General features: G+C 44.0%; 1 protein-coding gene across 2 annotated transcripts in view; it reads left to right on the top strand.

Annotated features, from left to right (window-relative positions):
* The window catches only part of EGFLAM (EGF like, fibronectin type III and laminin G domains), a 180,462-nt gene that overhangs the window by 125,695 nt on the left and 38,793 nt on the right, over positions 1–15,974 (top strand). For both annotated transcript variants that reach the window (XM_043599670.1, XM_043599661.1), the window contains exons 8-13: positions 1,963–2,078; positions 2,647–2,965; positions 3,611–3,711; positions 4,860–4,960; positions 6,880–7,024; positions 10,551–10,740. In XM_043599670.1, the coding sequence (XP_043455605.1) occupies positions 1,963–2,078; positions 2,647–2,965; positions 3,611–3,711; positions 4,860–4,960; positions 6,880–7,024; positions 10,551–10,740 (972 nt within the window). The remainder of the gene's footprint in view (positions 1–1,962; positions 2,079–2,646; positions 2,966–3,610; positions 3,712–4,859; positions 4,961–6,879; positions 7,025–10,550; positions 10,741–15,974) is intronic.

The raw sequence follows: 15,974 nt of genomic DNA, 5'->3' as shown, positions 1-15,974 counted from the left end.
TTGTGACAAAGGTGTTTGGCTTAGCTTATTCTGAAAGCAGAATGGCTTTAAGTTCAGTTTATGTTTGTCATGTCTTCTTCCCCTCCTACCCCCTCCCTTCCCTTCCCCTCCTTTCCCCTCCCCTCCCCTTCTTTTCCCTTCCCTTCCTAACCAGGCATCCAAACACTGGACGCCTGATGGGCATTGGCAACCTACAAAAGTCAGTTTCTGTTGCCAGAGTTGTTTATGCTGTAAGGGCTGGGGCCCAGTGTGCCCTGATTAGAGAAGGCAGCTAGTACCTGTGCCTGTGAAAACCCATTGGGAGGAAATAGGGGTGCTATGGAGCAGCACTTTGAAAGACTCTCATACCCTGGGGGAGTGCCAGCTGTGTGAGCCTAAGTCAGGACTGCTGCAGATCAGTAGATTTTGTGACAATCTCCCAAAGGACAATGCCTTGTCTCCTAAGAGTTTTTCTCAGCCCACCTTCCAGGTCTGAGAGATCCCATTGTCCTGCTGAGATGGATGGAAATGGTGGCACCCACGATAACCTTGTAGGGGCCCTTTTTTTCTGGGTGTAGCACTGTTTGCTCTAGTGCAATATCTCTTTCTTGTTTTAAAGAATTTGTGATGAAATATTTCATACATCAAGTTCATATAAAAATAATATGAACATTCACAGGTACCTGGCATCTGTCTTAAGAAATAGACTATTATAGAGCACCCAAAGGCTTCGGTGCCTCACACCTCATTCACATCCCTTTTCTAACTTTCCCCAGGTATTTTAGTCATTGTCTTACTTTTTGGGGGAGTTAAACCATATCTATATATATATATAGATAGATAGATAGATAGATATAGATATAGATATAGATATATTTAGATATATTTAGATATATTTAGATATATAGATTTATTTATCTCTAAATAATATATTAAATTTTGTTTGTTGTTGAATTTTATATAAATGGCATCAAACTGAATATGTTCTTTTGCAACTTGCATATTTTGCATGGAATAATGTTAGATTAAGCCATGTCAACACATTAAATGCTCATTTATTTCTCCTGCTATGTAGTATTCTATTCCATATATATATATATATATTCCATATATACATATTCCATATATATATTCCATATATACATATTCCATATATATTCCATATATACATATTCCATATATATATTTTCCATATATATATATTCCATATATATATTCCATATATATATTTTCCATATATATATATTCCATATATATATGTATATTCCATATATATGTATATTCCATATATATATATTCCATATATATATATATTCCATATATATATATTCCATATATATATATATTCCATATATATATATTCCATATATATATATATTCCATATATATGTATATATATATAACTGTAATTCACTTATCCATTCTCTATTGACAGATATATGGGGTGCTACTTGTTGTTATAAATAGCAAATTTGAAATGCTTTTTACTGTTATAAATTGTGATGCTCTGAATGTGTTTTGCACATGTTGTGGTACACATGTGGGAGGGTTTCTCCAGATTTTGTAAGTTGGGGTGAGATTGCTAAATTGGGGTGAGATTGCTGGGTCAAAAGGTACGAACGTTTTCTACTTATTTCCAAGTATTTTTGCAAAATGGTTGCACACGTGTAACATTGGTGTATGAGTCCCCGTTGATCCCATCCTTGGTAATATTCTTTTATTGCCCAGTGTTTACCTTTTTGCCAATCTTGTCAGTATAAAATGGCAGCTCTTTCTGGCATTAATTAGCATTTCCTTAATACTTATGAGATGAAACATTTTCTATTTGTTAGTCGTTGATGCTTCCTCTTCCGTGTTGAATTCTTTGTGTGTTTCCAAGACATCGCGATGCATTTGGCAGAGTCCTGTCTGTGGCTGAATTAGGATAGAAAGAGGCAGAGGGAAGGCATATGTTGACAACAGTGTGCTCCTTTCTCTGTGCAGGCCCTGAGGAGGCAGGAAGTGGCCGCTATGGACCCCGCTATACAACCGACATGGGAGTCAGTGAGGATGATGACGGATTTGAAGACGACTTAGATTTGGATATTTCCTTCGAGGAGGTAACAAGAATCTTTGCTCTTAAAACCTGTGTGTTTTGGTTTTCCTGCTGAACAAGGCAAGTTAGCTGTTGGACCATGAACATTCTACTTAAAACTTATTTAAGCGGGCCCATTTGCTCTTAATACGTATTTATTTTCTCTATTAGGCTCCAGGTGCTTATAAATTAGTAGCAACTAGCATGCTAATGTTGTGTAGCCAGCCCCTGCCTGCTGACTGGCAAAAACATATTTAGATTTCCCACCATGTGAAAATATACATTCAGGTATTAGAAGGAAATGAACAATTCTTTGACAAAGTGAGGCATCTTCGTGATATTATAACAATAAAAATCATGTAATATCAGCTTTACCACTGGTTTTCTGTATAGCACAGGGCAAGGTACTTAAAATCCTTGAGCCTAAAGTTCTTATCCATAAACTGGGGTCAGTACTATCTGCCCCATCTACATCCTAGAGTTTTGAGAAATAACAAAAGGGACTTTTCAAGTATTAGACACCAACCATAAATGAGGCTGTCTAAACACTGTGTTGGTGTTAATCCTGAATCCTTTCTCTTCTCTGGCTCTAGGTTAAACCACTTCCTGCTATCAAAGGAGGACATAAGAAATTTTGGGGGGAATCCAAGATGGCACCCAGGTCAAACCCAAAGACCACTTCTAGGCTTGTCCCCCCTACCCTAGCGTCTCTCCCAATGACTACAGTGGCTCCCCAGCCCACTCCAGCGGAGAGGAAAGGGAAGAATGGTGTGGCTGTCATGCCGAGGCTCTTTGACATGTCTTGTGATGAAACGCTCTGCTCAGCTGACAGCTTTTGTGTCAATGACTACACCTGGGGGGGCTCGCGGTGCCACTGCAACCTGGGCAGAGGTGGTGAGAGCTGCTCAGAAGGTAGGCCCTTGGTGGGGAAAAGAATGTGGTAGGGAGGTTGGTCCCATTGGGAGCCAGAGGGCAGTTTTGTAGTCCACACATGGTTTCTTCTAGCCCTTTTTCTAAGAGAAGCCCCTTTTTCCATGTACTCGTGATTAAATTAGCTACACAGGAAAAAGGTCAGGCAACTTCTGTTGCTTCTAGTTGAATAGCAGCCCTGTGTCTATGTGTGCCACACATGTAGTACTTTTGAAGCAATTAATCATCCTAAAGGCACCTTGGAGAGGTGGACTTTACTTTGATCACATCTCTACCGAAAACATGCAGCTGAAGCATGTTGCGTGAAGGTTAAGAAAGATAATAATTGAGCCAACTTACACTTACATAAACGTACAGCTGGAAAACAGGTGTCAGTGGTCTTAAAGCCATTGATTTCTTTTTAGGTAGCAATTTAACAATCTCCAGTTTATCCCTAAGAATTTCAGAAGCTCTAAGTCCCCAAGAATGAGAATCATAAGTGTAAAAAGTAAAGACGATAATGAGCTAGGTTTAATAGATTATTAGGGGTTTTCACTTAATGATATCCGGGCAATGGCATATATTGATTTTTGCACTTGAAGAAGTGAGGAAATAACATTCTTTTATGTTATCTTTTTCTCTTTTTAGATATTGTTATACAGTATCCTCAGTTCTTTGGCCACTCCTTTGTAACCTTTGAACCTCTGAAGAACTCCTATCAGGCATTTCAAATTACTCTTGAATTTAGGGTAAGAAGGTTTAGTTGTTTGATGAATGCCTATTGGATGGGCAGCTTAACACATCATTGTGCCACATCAGATGGGGTCGGATGTGCAGGGGGCGGGGGGTGCAGGAAGCAGGGAGGTAAGTAGAGAAGGTAAATATGACACAGGGCCTGTCCTGAAACCTGTTCACAGGGTAGTGAGAACATTGGGCACGTTCACACATTCAAGGGTGCCAGCGAGTGGAGGGTGGGTCCTGTATGCTACTGAACTATGGAAATGACTGTCTGACCAGTGAGAATGTGTAGGTCCCAGCTCTGTTGCCCATAATTGTGACTCCTCACAGGCCAGGATTTCAGAGGTATAATGCATTCCCCATTCCCAAACCCTTTTAGAGGGAGCCCAAATGTCTGCCCTCAATGCTATGGCTGTAGCTGAACAAATAGGAAAGCTGCTATACAAAGCCCTCGCACATAGTGAGGGCCCAGTGGACGCTCTCTGATTTGAATCAGCTGCACATCAGAATTCAATCAGCGAACTCAGCTTCAAGTTATTCTTTTGGGCATCTCAGACAACAAGGTTTGAGACCTGGAAACAAGCCTCCTTTGAGATCATGATCACAGTGTTGAGTGTGTTGAGTGTTGAGATCGTCCAAAAGATGATCTGTCTCAGGCTAGGGCAGCCAACATGGGTGAAAACCAAACTAGACTGTCAGTGGGGCTGATTTTATTGTCCTGTTCTCCTGACAGAAGGAAAGAAGCAAATTTGCATGCTTCTCCACAGGGAGGGAAGTAAAAAGAATGAAAACAAAAACAAAAACAAATAGAGTGCTCTTTGGGGAAGTAGAATTTGAGGGACATGCAAACAGCCTCTCTGTGACCGTGGTCTCTGCACACATTTTCCCGAAGCTCTGCTGGTGGACCCACAAAGCCAAGTAAAGAGCAGGTCAAATGCAGAGTCACCTTTCTCTAACCTCACTGCCATTTGTCACACACTGTTTATATCGCTGCCATTTTTTAAAGGGAAAAGAACTGAGAATTGGCAACTGGGAGTTAATTGGAGTCCATGAGCTTGCCCCTTTGTAAATAGGACCACAGGGAGAATGCTCAGGTTTCATATTCATGAGTGTTTCCAGGTGGTGCTCATTGTTTGTGTGGCGTTTGTTTGTACAACAGGCGGAGGCAGAAGATGGTTTACTGCTCTATTGCGGGGAGAATGAACACGGGAGGGGTGACTTCATGTCTCTGGCCATCATCCGACGCTCACTCCAATTCAGGTAACTCTCACTAAAATCCCACAGATTTTTAAAATACCATCCTACATTATGTTTTTACATTTTTGTAGAGTAAAAAATACATGGAATGGATTCCTGGAGATAAAGGTTACTAAATAGTGGCTTATCGGAACTGCAGGGTCACCCTTGGAACTTGAGTTTCAGAACCCTGTAACCATCCATTCGTTCAACAGGAAATATTTCTTGAGCACCCACGGTGTACCAGGGACTGTTGTAGATCCTGTGAATGCAACAGTGAGCCTAAGTGATCTAGTCCCTTTGCTCCTACAGCCCTAGTGGATGTGATGGGAAGGAGGCTGAGATCTTCTCCCTGTCCCCTGTGGTAGGTCGGACTGACATCCCTGGGGAGCAGAGAGGAGCCTACAACCTCCTGAGGGCTCCCAGAGGCTCAGAGCCCATCCCTATTTTTCCCTCTGGCTGTGGCAGGCTGTCTGGTGTTCCTCCTCTGCCCTGGTCATTTCTCTCCCAATATATCTTGGAAGCCATCTTTGGTTTGCGTGTGGTTTTCTGGGGGCAGAGTTTTGTGAAGGTGTGAGTGTTTTGGCCACCCTCAAGGGTACACAAGCACCTATCTGAGAATGACCGATGAGGATCAGCCTTGTCCTTCTCCATAGTGTACTGGTTAAGATCCTGATGGCACTGCTCCTCTGCTCCCTGACTCTGAGCAAGTGACTGTACCTCTTTGAGCCTGCATTTCCTCCCAGGGTTCTTGTGAGGATTAGGTGAATTAATACATACAAGTGCTTAGAGCAGTGCCTGGCCCATAGCAAGCACTCAATAAGCATTAACCGTCATTGTCTTTTGATTATTTCAGCACAAAAATTATTTGGGTTAAGCTGAAGAAGACTGAAACATCCCACTTGGGGTAGACAGTGGTCCCCTATCCTCTGATAAATGCTTTGATTCATGGGAGTTTGATGTTAGGGCCAGGATCTGGGGCAGTGGTTCTCACCCTTGAAGGATCTGATAGACTTCCAGTGGCATTGGCTGTGATTGGCTGCTGGCCGCTCTCCAACTGGGCAGCTGCTGTGGAGTCTGGTATCCCCCTCTAGATGAGCCTGCTCCGCAATGCCTCTCAACCCCATTTCAGTCCACTGAGGATCGTGGAGACAAAGGGAAGCCATGAGAAGGGACTGTAATTCGTGCACGTCCTGAGAAGGACAATGCTGGTCATGTGTCCTTCCCTACTGGCCATCTCAGGATCTGTGGGGGAGTGGCATGGTGGCTGCCTGGAAGTTGACTGGAAAGGGTCAAAATCATGGGTGTAAGGCATAGTGACTGGTGGGTACCCTGGGCCATAGGGAAGTTGGGAGAAAAAACAAAGCAAAAACAAGAATAAAGCAATCGTCTGAGAATGTTCCCCCTCTGCCCACGCCTCCCCCCCTATGGAAACTGCACCTGCATTTGGGCACAGCTGAACACAGATAGCAGTGCTAGCCAGCTGGCCAAAATGAGTGTTTTTTGACATTTAAATAATATCGCTGAAGCCTGTCATTTGGGAGTTGGGGGAAGTCCCCAGAGAAATACCTGGAAGCAAAATGACTCAAGTTCTAATTCTCTGCTCTTGGGATCCACTTGAAGCATCTGGCAGTCACTGAGAAGGAGGGGGAGGATCTTAGTTGCCCATCGTTTTCGAAGCTGCAGAGAAAATCAGGTTGAAGGAGGCCCACATTTGAAAGGTCTGCGGGCAGATTAAGATAAGTAGATTGAGGCCGGCCCAGAAAGCAGGTGTTTAGCTCTTTCCTGTAGAGATTTAAACAGTCCTTGATATTCATAAACGTAACTAAACAGATTGACTCTCAGAGAAGCCATTGACCCAGAAGTGGTATCCGTGGGGCCTGAAAGCATAACGAGCTGGTTGATCAAAGAGCCTTTCTTTCTTTTTTTTTTCTTCCCCACAGGTTTAATTGTGGAACTGGGGTTGGCGTCATTATAAGTGAAACCAAAATCAAACTGGGGGGCTGGCACACGGTTACACTCTACAGAGATGGGCTGAACGGGCTGTTGCAGCTGAACAATGGCACCCCGGCGACTGGCCAGTCCCAGGTGAGTGTGAGCCTCCCAACCTGCCCACCCACCCAGCACCCACCACGCGCGTCCCAAGAGGGCCCTGCTGCCGAGCTCAGGCCACGCTGGTGGGATGCAAGCTCCGGATGGGCTGGTTTTCATGGCAAACCCGTGCACCCCAGCTCTGAGATGCTCCTGTATCTCAGTGGCTCTTACCACTCTCGGTGGGCTTTCAGGGCACACATCCATCCCACATCTACTGAGGAGCAGAATCGGATTTGCAAGCGTCATTACTGCCGGGGCACAGAAGCATGCAGTTGGCTTTGTGCCCAGGGACATGTTCTTTTTCCACAAGGATATCAAAGCCAGGGGTAGAAGAAGGCCTGTATCAGAAGAATAGAAGCCATTATTAGTGCCAAACACAAAGCTCGCTTTTAAGGCAAGGGTGTTGCAATTCTGTGGCTTTAGCAAAGAGTTCAGAAAGTTTCACTTGGTTCAATATGCAGGAATGATCCTTTCATCTACCATTTTGGGGGGCCATGGTTATAGGAAGGGGCAAAACAATTTAACTGTGGGGCTACTCAGTAAATCACCTAGGTATTCACATATTCGTCATGCTCTGGGCAATTTCAGAACCATGTTTAGAATAAACAGTTTAGATTAGCAACCTGCCAAGGAACGGAGTGTGTAATTATAATCAGGCAGGTGTCTGTGTTCTCTCAGGAAAAATGTAGCAAGAAAACCTTTGTGTATATGTATATAGCTTCCTCCCTGCCTGGACTTTTTTACTGGCAAGATATATCCTATAAAGAGCCATGCTTTGCTGATTCCCATTAATTTGGACCCCAAAGCTTCCAAAGGAACAAGAATCCAAATATAGAGAATATGAATCCAGTGAGATCGCTTATGCATATATGCATGTACTTCTAAGGAAAAAAGACAGGATAAATGAACTACAGAATCACATAAATCCCAGAACAATAGCCCTAAATATGATTAAAATTAAGTTTGATAGGAATAAAGAAGCTTTGAACTTGGATCCAAAATAGTAATAGTGAATATAGGGCAGAGAAGCTATAATAAAAGCAACAACACATGTGAAAATGTCTTATGTTTTGAAGCAAGGAAGTTCAGTAAAGGTTAATAAGCAGAGCCATGTGGTAACAGCAAGCTGAAGAAATTACAAGTTGTATTAATAGAGGCATAGCATCTAGAAAAAGCGAGGTGATGATCGTATGATATCCTAGTAGCCCTGTATATAGCTTCTAGTGCTCTAATGGTAACTCTAATCCTCTAAGAGGATTGCATTCAGCTCTGTGATTGTACTCGAAGAGGTCCTGTAAGAGGACCACAGACATATTGGAACATGAAGGCAATCATTGAAACAGGAAACTGACCTGAAATCCCTGGAGTGATTCATTGAAGGAGCATTGTTTAGTTTGGAGAAAAGAAGGTGAAGGTGTGGATGGTGCCTTTTCATAGAATCAGAGAGGGAATTTGGGGAGAGAAGGACTTACTCTGTGCCCCCCCCCCAGGCTGATGTTGAATGGGAGAGCCTAAGGGAGTAATTTTAACTCCACTTAATCATACAAAAGTGCACAGAAGTGCAAAGGACTATCTCAGGAGACGGTTTCCTGTCCTGTCCTTGGGGGTGTTGAAAAAATAAGTTACCGAAACCTTTTGGTAGGGATAATACAAGGGCTCTGGAAGTCAATGTGAGCTTGGCTTATATGAGTGTTTGTATTTTTGCCAATCTTGTCCTTTGAATGAATATAAGAATTAATTGCAAGAAGCGTACAATTTTATGGCTACTCAGGGCAGCGTTTGCCACTCTCCTCCCGGGACTTGCTAGCAAGCTGTATAAGCAGGACAGCAGCTGTGGAATGTTTAGTAAACTATCTTGGGAGATAGTGACTCTGTCTTATATCAAGGTTTGCAAAGTTCTTCAGGGTCTGTCTGGCTTCAGCCTGACCCTAGGGGAGCTCTGTAGTATAAGTTATACCTCAGAGCGGTCCCAACCCAAAGCCGGTCAATTGGACTTTCACACTTTGGCACCCATCAAACACTGTTAAGTACTGTGTTGGGGGAAATGAAAACTCCAGGGCACTTCGAATTCTCTGCCTCGTAGGCAAAGCAGGCTCCAGAAACCCAAAGCAACCCTCACCAGAGGAAGGTAAAAGCCAGCTTTTACCAGACTATTGCCTGGGACGTTGTAAGGGGGGGCTCAGGGTTGCTGTTCCAGAAAGGAAAAAAGCGCAAAGTGGTCAGGCTCCTGGTACAGTCCTGAATCAGGGAACAGAGTGAAGATGGGTTTCAGGAGTGAATTCTGAGGATCTTAACGAAATAAGCCAACAGGGCATTCAGGTCATCCCACAAAAGCAGTGTGCCCAGAGGCTGGCAAACAGTCCTTACAATTCACTGTAAGCACTTTACAGCTGCCTCGCTCACATTCAGCACACTATTTATAAATGATTCTTATCCATTCATTAGAAAATGTAAAGTAACGATTAGATGTTCTATTTGTTGGCAACATTTCGTTTGCCACATTTCAGTGTCTTACGATCTGGACTTTAAAAATTCTGGCAACATGCTTTTTCCCAGTCCCCTTTAATCCAAATGAATGAAATATTTCTGTAATAAAAAAAAAATGACCAAGGGTGCCTTAATTTTGTCCCACCTAATGTTCAGGTCTGTGTTTTGTAACCTCAAAACCTGCAATCCAGTTTGTGGTTTTCTCTAAGATTAGAAATGTCCCGGGGCGCCTGGGTGGTGCAGTCGGTTGAGCATCCGACTTCAGCCAGGTCACGATCTCGCGGTCCGTGAGTTCGAGCCCCGCGTCAGGCTCTGGGCTGATGGCTCGGAGCCTGGAGCCTGTTTCTGATTCTGTGTCTCCCTCTCTCTCTGCCCCTCCCCCGTTCATGCTCTGTCTCTCTCTGTCTCAAAAATAAATAAAACGTTGAAAAAAAAAATTTTTTTTAAAAAGAAATGTCCCTACCTCACCGTAGTAACACACACACACACACACAAGTTGTATCCATGAGCAAATTTCAAAATATTTTGCAACACAATCTGTGTGGCAATTCTCCCCCGCACACACAATGTTTCTTGCAGGATATAGTATAAAGGTGGCTGGGAATAGGAAAGGTAAGCGTTGGCCCACATATACACAAAATTAGCATTATCATCTTTTGAGACACAGAATAACCCTGTGCACCATCCAAGGTACACAGTAAGTTGGTGTCAGGACTGGAAAGACAAAGTTTTTGTTGGATGCCCGGCCCAGTACCCTGCCCGTTGGTTTGCTCTTGGCTCTGACCTACCTTCCCTTCCCTTCTAGGCTTCCAAAATCATCCCTTCTCGAAACACAGCCCTCTGAGGAGCTCACTGAGTTTCCTACGGTAACCAGGGGTTTAATTTTCCAGTAAGGCAATGTCATAAACATAAACACAGATGGAAGAAAGCAGTGGGGCTGTAAACTACATCTTAACCATGTCCCTCATTAAAATCTGTTGTGTTTTGGCTTTTGATTTTGTTTAGTGAGTTACGGTTTTCTTCTTTCTTACAGGGCCAGTACAGTAAAATTACCTTCCGGACACCCCTCTATCTTGGTGGGGCTCCCAGTGCTTACTGGTTGGTCAGAGCAACAGGAACAAACAGAGGCTTTCAAGGCTGTGTGCAGTCGCTCACCGTCAATGGGAAGCGAATCGACTTGAGGCCCTGGCCACTGGGGAAAGCACTCAGTGGGGCCGACGTGGGTAAGTGGTTGCCCAGTGGGCCAGGGTGCTCTTGTGGGATTGCCTTTCTGGTGTGGGCCAGGGCAGTAAGAAGCTTCATGGATTGAAACCCTAGGCAGCTGGCTAATGTCAAACTTTAGGAGGGAGGTGGCCCAGGGGACAAGCTTGGTGCTTTGCAGACATGATGACCTGGATCTGAATAGCAAGATAGGATAAACAACATGGCGCACCAAACCCTCGGTTGTGTCCTGTTGCCCTTGGCTCTCTTCATGAAGCATGGCATGGTCTCATCCAACAAAGCAGCAAGCAGTTCAGCGCTTTCACCCTCCCTTACTCACCCAGTTCAGTGGAAAAGCCAACACAGTAATGTAAGAAGAGGTTCCGTATGCTCTCTGCTTCCAAAAGAAATGGTCACATTCTAATTCTTGGCCACTGTGTCCAACTTTCTCATATGCCCTCTCATTAACTCCTCATGCCAGCTCTAGGAAGTAGAAATTGTTATGATACCTATTTTATACATGAAGAAACTAGGGCTTGTAAAAGTCAAATAACTTCTCCAAGATAGCAGGCAGAGCTAGGACTGATTTTTATTTTTCAGCGGTTTAAGCTTCACAAGAAAACTGAGGAGAAGGTACACAGATTTCCCACCTATCCCCCACCCCCACACATGCATAGCCTCCTCTATTAGCAACACGCCTTTGTACCTTTGTTACAAATGATGAACTTGAATTACCACTTCAGTATCACCCAAAGCCCGTAGTTCATATTATGGCTCACTCATGGTGAGCCGTAGTTCATATTATGGCTCACCCCACCCCCCACCTCTGGCAACCACTGACCTTTTTATATTCTGTATGATTTTGCCTTTTCCAGAATGTCATATAGTTGGAATCATATGTAGCTTTGTCAGATTGGCTTCTTTCAGTTAGTAATATGCATTTGAGTTTTATTCACGCCTTTTCATGGCTTGATGGCTCGTTTCTCTTTAATGCCGGATGATATTCCATTGTCTGTATGTACTGCAAGGCATGTTTGTCATGCCTACTGAAGGGCATCTTGGTTACCTTCAAGTTTTTGGCAATTGTGTATAAAGCTGCTGTAAACAGTGTGCAGGTTTTTTAGATGGACATCAGTTTTTAACTTCTTTGGGTAAATACCAACAAGAAGTGTGATGGTGTGGTGATCACATAGTAAGAGCATGTTTCATTTTGTGAGAAACTGCCAAATTGTCTTCCAGAGTAGCTGTTCCATTTTGCACTCCCACCTGGAATGTTTGAGAGTTCCCGTTGCTCTACATCTTTGTTAGCATTTGGTGTTGTCAGAGTTCAGATGCTAACAGATGTGTAGTGGTATCTCATTGTTGTAAGTTGCATTTCTTTGATGACATATGATGTGGAGCATCTTTTCATACACTTATTTGCCATCTGTATGGCTTCTTTGGTGAGGTTTTGTTAAGGTTTTATTTAGCCCATTTTTTAATCAAGTTGTTTATTTTCTTGCGGTTGAGCTCTCAGAGATTTATATATATATATATTGGGCAACAGTCCTTTATCAGATGTGTCTTTTGCAAATATTTTCTCCTAGACATGGCTTGTCTTCTCTAATTTTAATGAAATCCAGCTTATTAGTTATTTCTTTCACGGGTCATGCCTTTGGTGTTGTCTCTAAAAAGCCATCCCAAGCCTTACCCAAGGTCATCTAGATTTTTGTCCACATTATCTTGTAGAAGTTTCATAGTTTTGCATTTTACATTGAGGGCTGTGATCTCTTTGAGTTAATTTTTGTGAAAGGTGTAAGGTCTGTGTCTAGATTCAGTTTTTTGCATGAGGTTGTCTAGTTGTTCCAGAACCGTTTTTCTGAAAAGACTAGGATTGTCTTTAAAGCAGTAAGGACATTTATTTCCGTCACTGAAAGCAGATAGATAATTCTAAGGTTGGTTAATTCAGTGACCATTTTAGCCTGGAAGGGGTGCCATAACACAATACCACAGAATGGGTGGTTTTAGTAACATTATTTTCTCACAGTCTGGAAGCTGGAAATGCAAGCTGAAGGCACTGGAAGGTTTAGCTTCTCCTGAGGCCTCTCTCCTTGGCTTGCAGGTGGCCATTCTTTCACTGTGTCCTCATCGGGCCTTGTGTCTGTGTCTATATCCCTGGTGTCTCTCCCTCTTCTTATAAGGACACTGGTCAGATTGAATTAGGTTCCCCCCTTAAGACCTCACTTAACCTTAATTAGCTTCTCAAAGGCCCTATTTCCAAATGCAGTCACATTGGGAATTCGGTCTTCAATCTATGAATTTTTTAAGTAACTTCCTCCTAAAATCCCTTTGTCTAGATGAGTTGGTGCTTTGCATATAGCAAGCATGTTGTAAGTATTTGTTATTAATATTATTATTAATATTCTGGCTCCACCCATTCAGCAGGGTATCAGTTGTTTTTTCTCTCTTCCTTGGACAAATGGGAAACAGTCATGAAATCCAGATCTGCAGTCTTGAGGTTGCATGGTGACCCCTGACAGGTAGCTGAGACCTTGCAAAGTTGAGCAAGGACCGATTTCTGGCAGTGTTTTATATTCTCACATTGTGCAAAACCAGCCTCTCCATTGAGCAGGTGGTACCAAATGGGCCCACCTTGCTGGCTCTGGGCCCCCCCCCCCCCCGAAGCTGCTATTGGATTATTTGATGTCTACGAGCCTTGTGATGAACTTTAATGGCAGGCATCAGTCTCATTGCCTTTTTTCATTTTTTCCCCATTTTCCCCCTGGAGTGCTAGAACAGAGCTGGTTATTCAGCCTCCATACTTGCTTTACTTTGAGTTAGTCCTCCAGAAATTCAAGTTCTTTTAAATTAAATGCAGTGCCACCATGAGGGAAGACTGGGCTCATACAAACAGCAGTGAATTTCTGGTGGAGATACAGGCTTCCAGAAGAAGGTAATGACAGTAGCAGAGTCACGGTTCCTTTGTCTGGTATCTCTAACTTGTCACTGCTATCTTCAACCACAGCTTTTTCTCTGTCCCCCTCCCCACCTCCATTAAAGCCTACCTCAACTCCTCAAAGGGGCCTTTCATTACGGAAGCCTTTCCCCTTCATCACCTTCTTTAGATTATTCCCAGCAATTAGACTCTAAACCCACATTCTAGAATAGTGAGTCATCTCAGCAAAATTTCGCATTCGCTCGCCCAGACTTTCTTTTATTATTTCCATGCAAATTCTTAAACCTAAACCACTGGAACTCAGTTTTTCCAATCCTGTCTTGGATTTCCATACCCCACTGGGTCAATGTGACAAGTTGGGAAACCAACTTCTCAAGTTATTTGAGACTCAAGACGTGTGAGGTGGCCATGGGTCTCACCATGGTTTATCACTGTTTCACTCATGCTTTCTCTCCAGATACTTTTTTAAGGATCTGCTTAATGTTAGTCATGATGCCAGGTCCTGGGGAGACAGTAATGAACAAGAAAACAGGATCCTACCTCAGCCCTCATGTAGCTGCCACAAGGAAAGACCAAACTGATCAAATAGTCACACAAGTCAATGAAAAAATTACAATTCAGCATGTTACAAAGAAGAAATGGTGGTATAATAATAGTGTATAATAGCGGGATTTTATGGGCTGGAGCATTCTGAGCATATAACCATTCTGAGCATATAACCCAAAGCTGATATCTGAAGCATTTCTTTTTAAGCAGATAAGAGAGGGAAGATCATTCCAGGCAGAGGAAATGGCTTGTCCCAGTGGGAGTATGAGGGGGAGGTGGTTTACCATGATCTGGTCTGTGTTTTGAAACGATCCTTCTGGCTGTGGAAAGCTTATTGAAAGCTGTGTTCAGGGGGCACATGTAAACTGGCTGGAGGCTATGACGACAATCCAGATCAGAGATAATGATGGTTTGCTCTAGGCTGGTAGTGGTGGTGGAGATGTGGACCGAGTGGACAGATCTTCAGTCCGGGAAATAGACTGGCTTCAGTTACGGATTGGTGGACAAGGGGCAGGTGGTTGCTCACCATCCATGAGTCCTTCATGTAGTCTGCCCCATCCCACCTGCTGTTCTCTCCTCGGAGGCCTAATTTCTCTCCTGCCCTCACCTCATTGTCTTGCATAAAGCTGGCATCTAGTAGGTTCAATGTCAATAAAAGTTATATACTGATGATGAGGTCCTGCCAGCTCTCTGTGCACATGACCTTGCGACTAGCTTCCTTCCTCCCACTCTCAGAGTTGACAGTTTTCCTCCTTCCTAAAACTCTGCACCCATCCTTCCCTGTATCCCTGGACTTTGCTGCCAGGATCATCAATTTAGTAACCCAAAGGTTCTTAACCGTTTGTGTGCTGTGAACATCTCTGGCAGTCTGGTAAAGCCTGTGGACTCTTCCCAAAATGGTGTTTCTCTTTCTTTTCTTTTTTTTTTCTAAAGATTTCAGTTTTAAGTAATTTCCCCCTCCAACATGGGGCTCAAATTTACAGTCCCCGAGATGAAGAGTCACATGTTCCACTGACCCCGCCAGCCGGATGTTTGGAAACAAATAATGTTTTTAAATGTAGAGAATAACATCCATGGTAGGAAACAATTACATTGAAATAAAGCTATGCAATCTGTTTGTTTAATGTTTATTTCTTTTGAGAGAGTGAGAAAGAGCGTGAGCACGAGCGGGGAAGGGGCAGAGAGAGAGGGAGGGAGAGAATGGGAAGCGGAGTCTGCTTCCCAATGCCAGGTCCTCTGTGCCTCAGAAACCAGCTCCTGCTCACAGCCGTGCTCATCATTGTACTCCCGCCACTGTCCTTTCAGACCGCCAGGCGAGGAACCCGGAGGCCTTGCTAGGGTCTGCCTCCGCCTTCAAGCTCTAGAAGGGACTGGCTGGGTCTCCCTTCCCCGTGTCTTCGCTCCCTGTCCATTTCCTCTGCTACCACCCCGGCCAGCCCCACGTTCCCTCCCCGTGGGAGTCCGTTCCTCTTTCCCACGCCGCCGCTCATGGGCCATCTTGCGTACCAATTGCCAGCAGAATCCTGCCGCCGTGTTGCTTTCATCAACGCCCCCACCCCACTCCCCCCTCTTAAAGGATAGTCACAATGCAAATTTGTAAAGTAATATCTTTTCCATGTGTAGCTAAAATAACCCAAGAACCTTGTTTCTTCCTGTGGGAGCCGCCCTTCTCGGGGAAAGAATCCCAGCTCGTCGAGACCTGGGGGGGGGGGGGGGGGGGGGGGGGGCGCTCAGGGGCTGTGAGAGTCCGGCTCTCATGGTTCCATGTCCATCACC

The sequence above is a fragment of the Prionailurus bengalensis genome, chromosome A1 (genome assembly GCF_016509475.1).
Source record: "Prionailurus bengalensis isolate Pbe53 chromosome A1, Fcat_Pben_1.1_paternal_pri, whole genome shotgun sequence".
NCBI classification, from domain to species: domain Eukaryota; kingdom Metazoa; phylum Chordata; class Mammalia; order Carnivora; family Felidae; genus Prionailurus; species Prionailurus bengalensis.
This window is presented reverse-complemented; position numbering and strand designations above follow the sequence as displayed.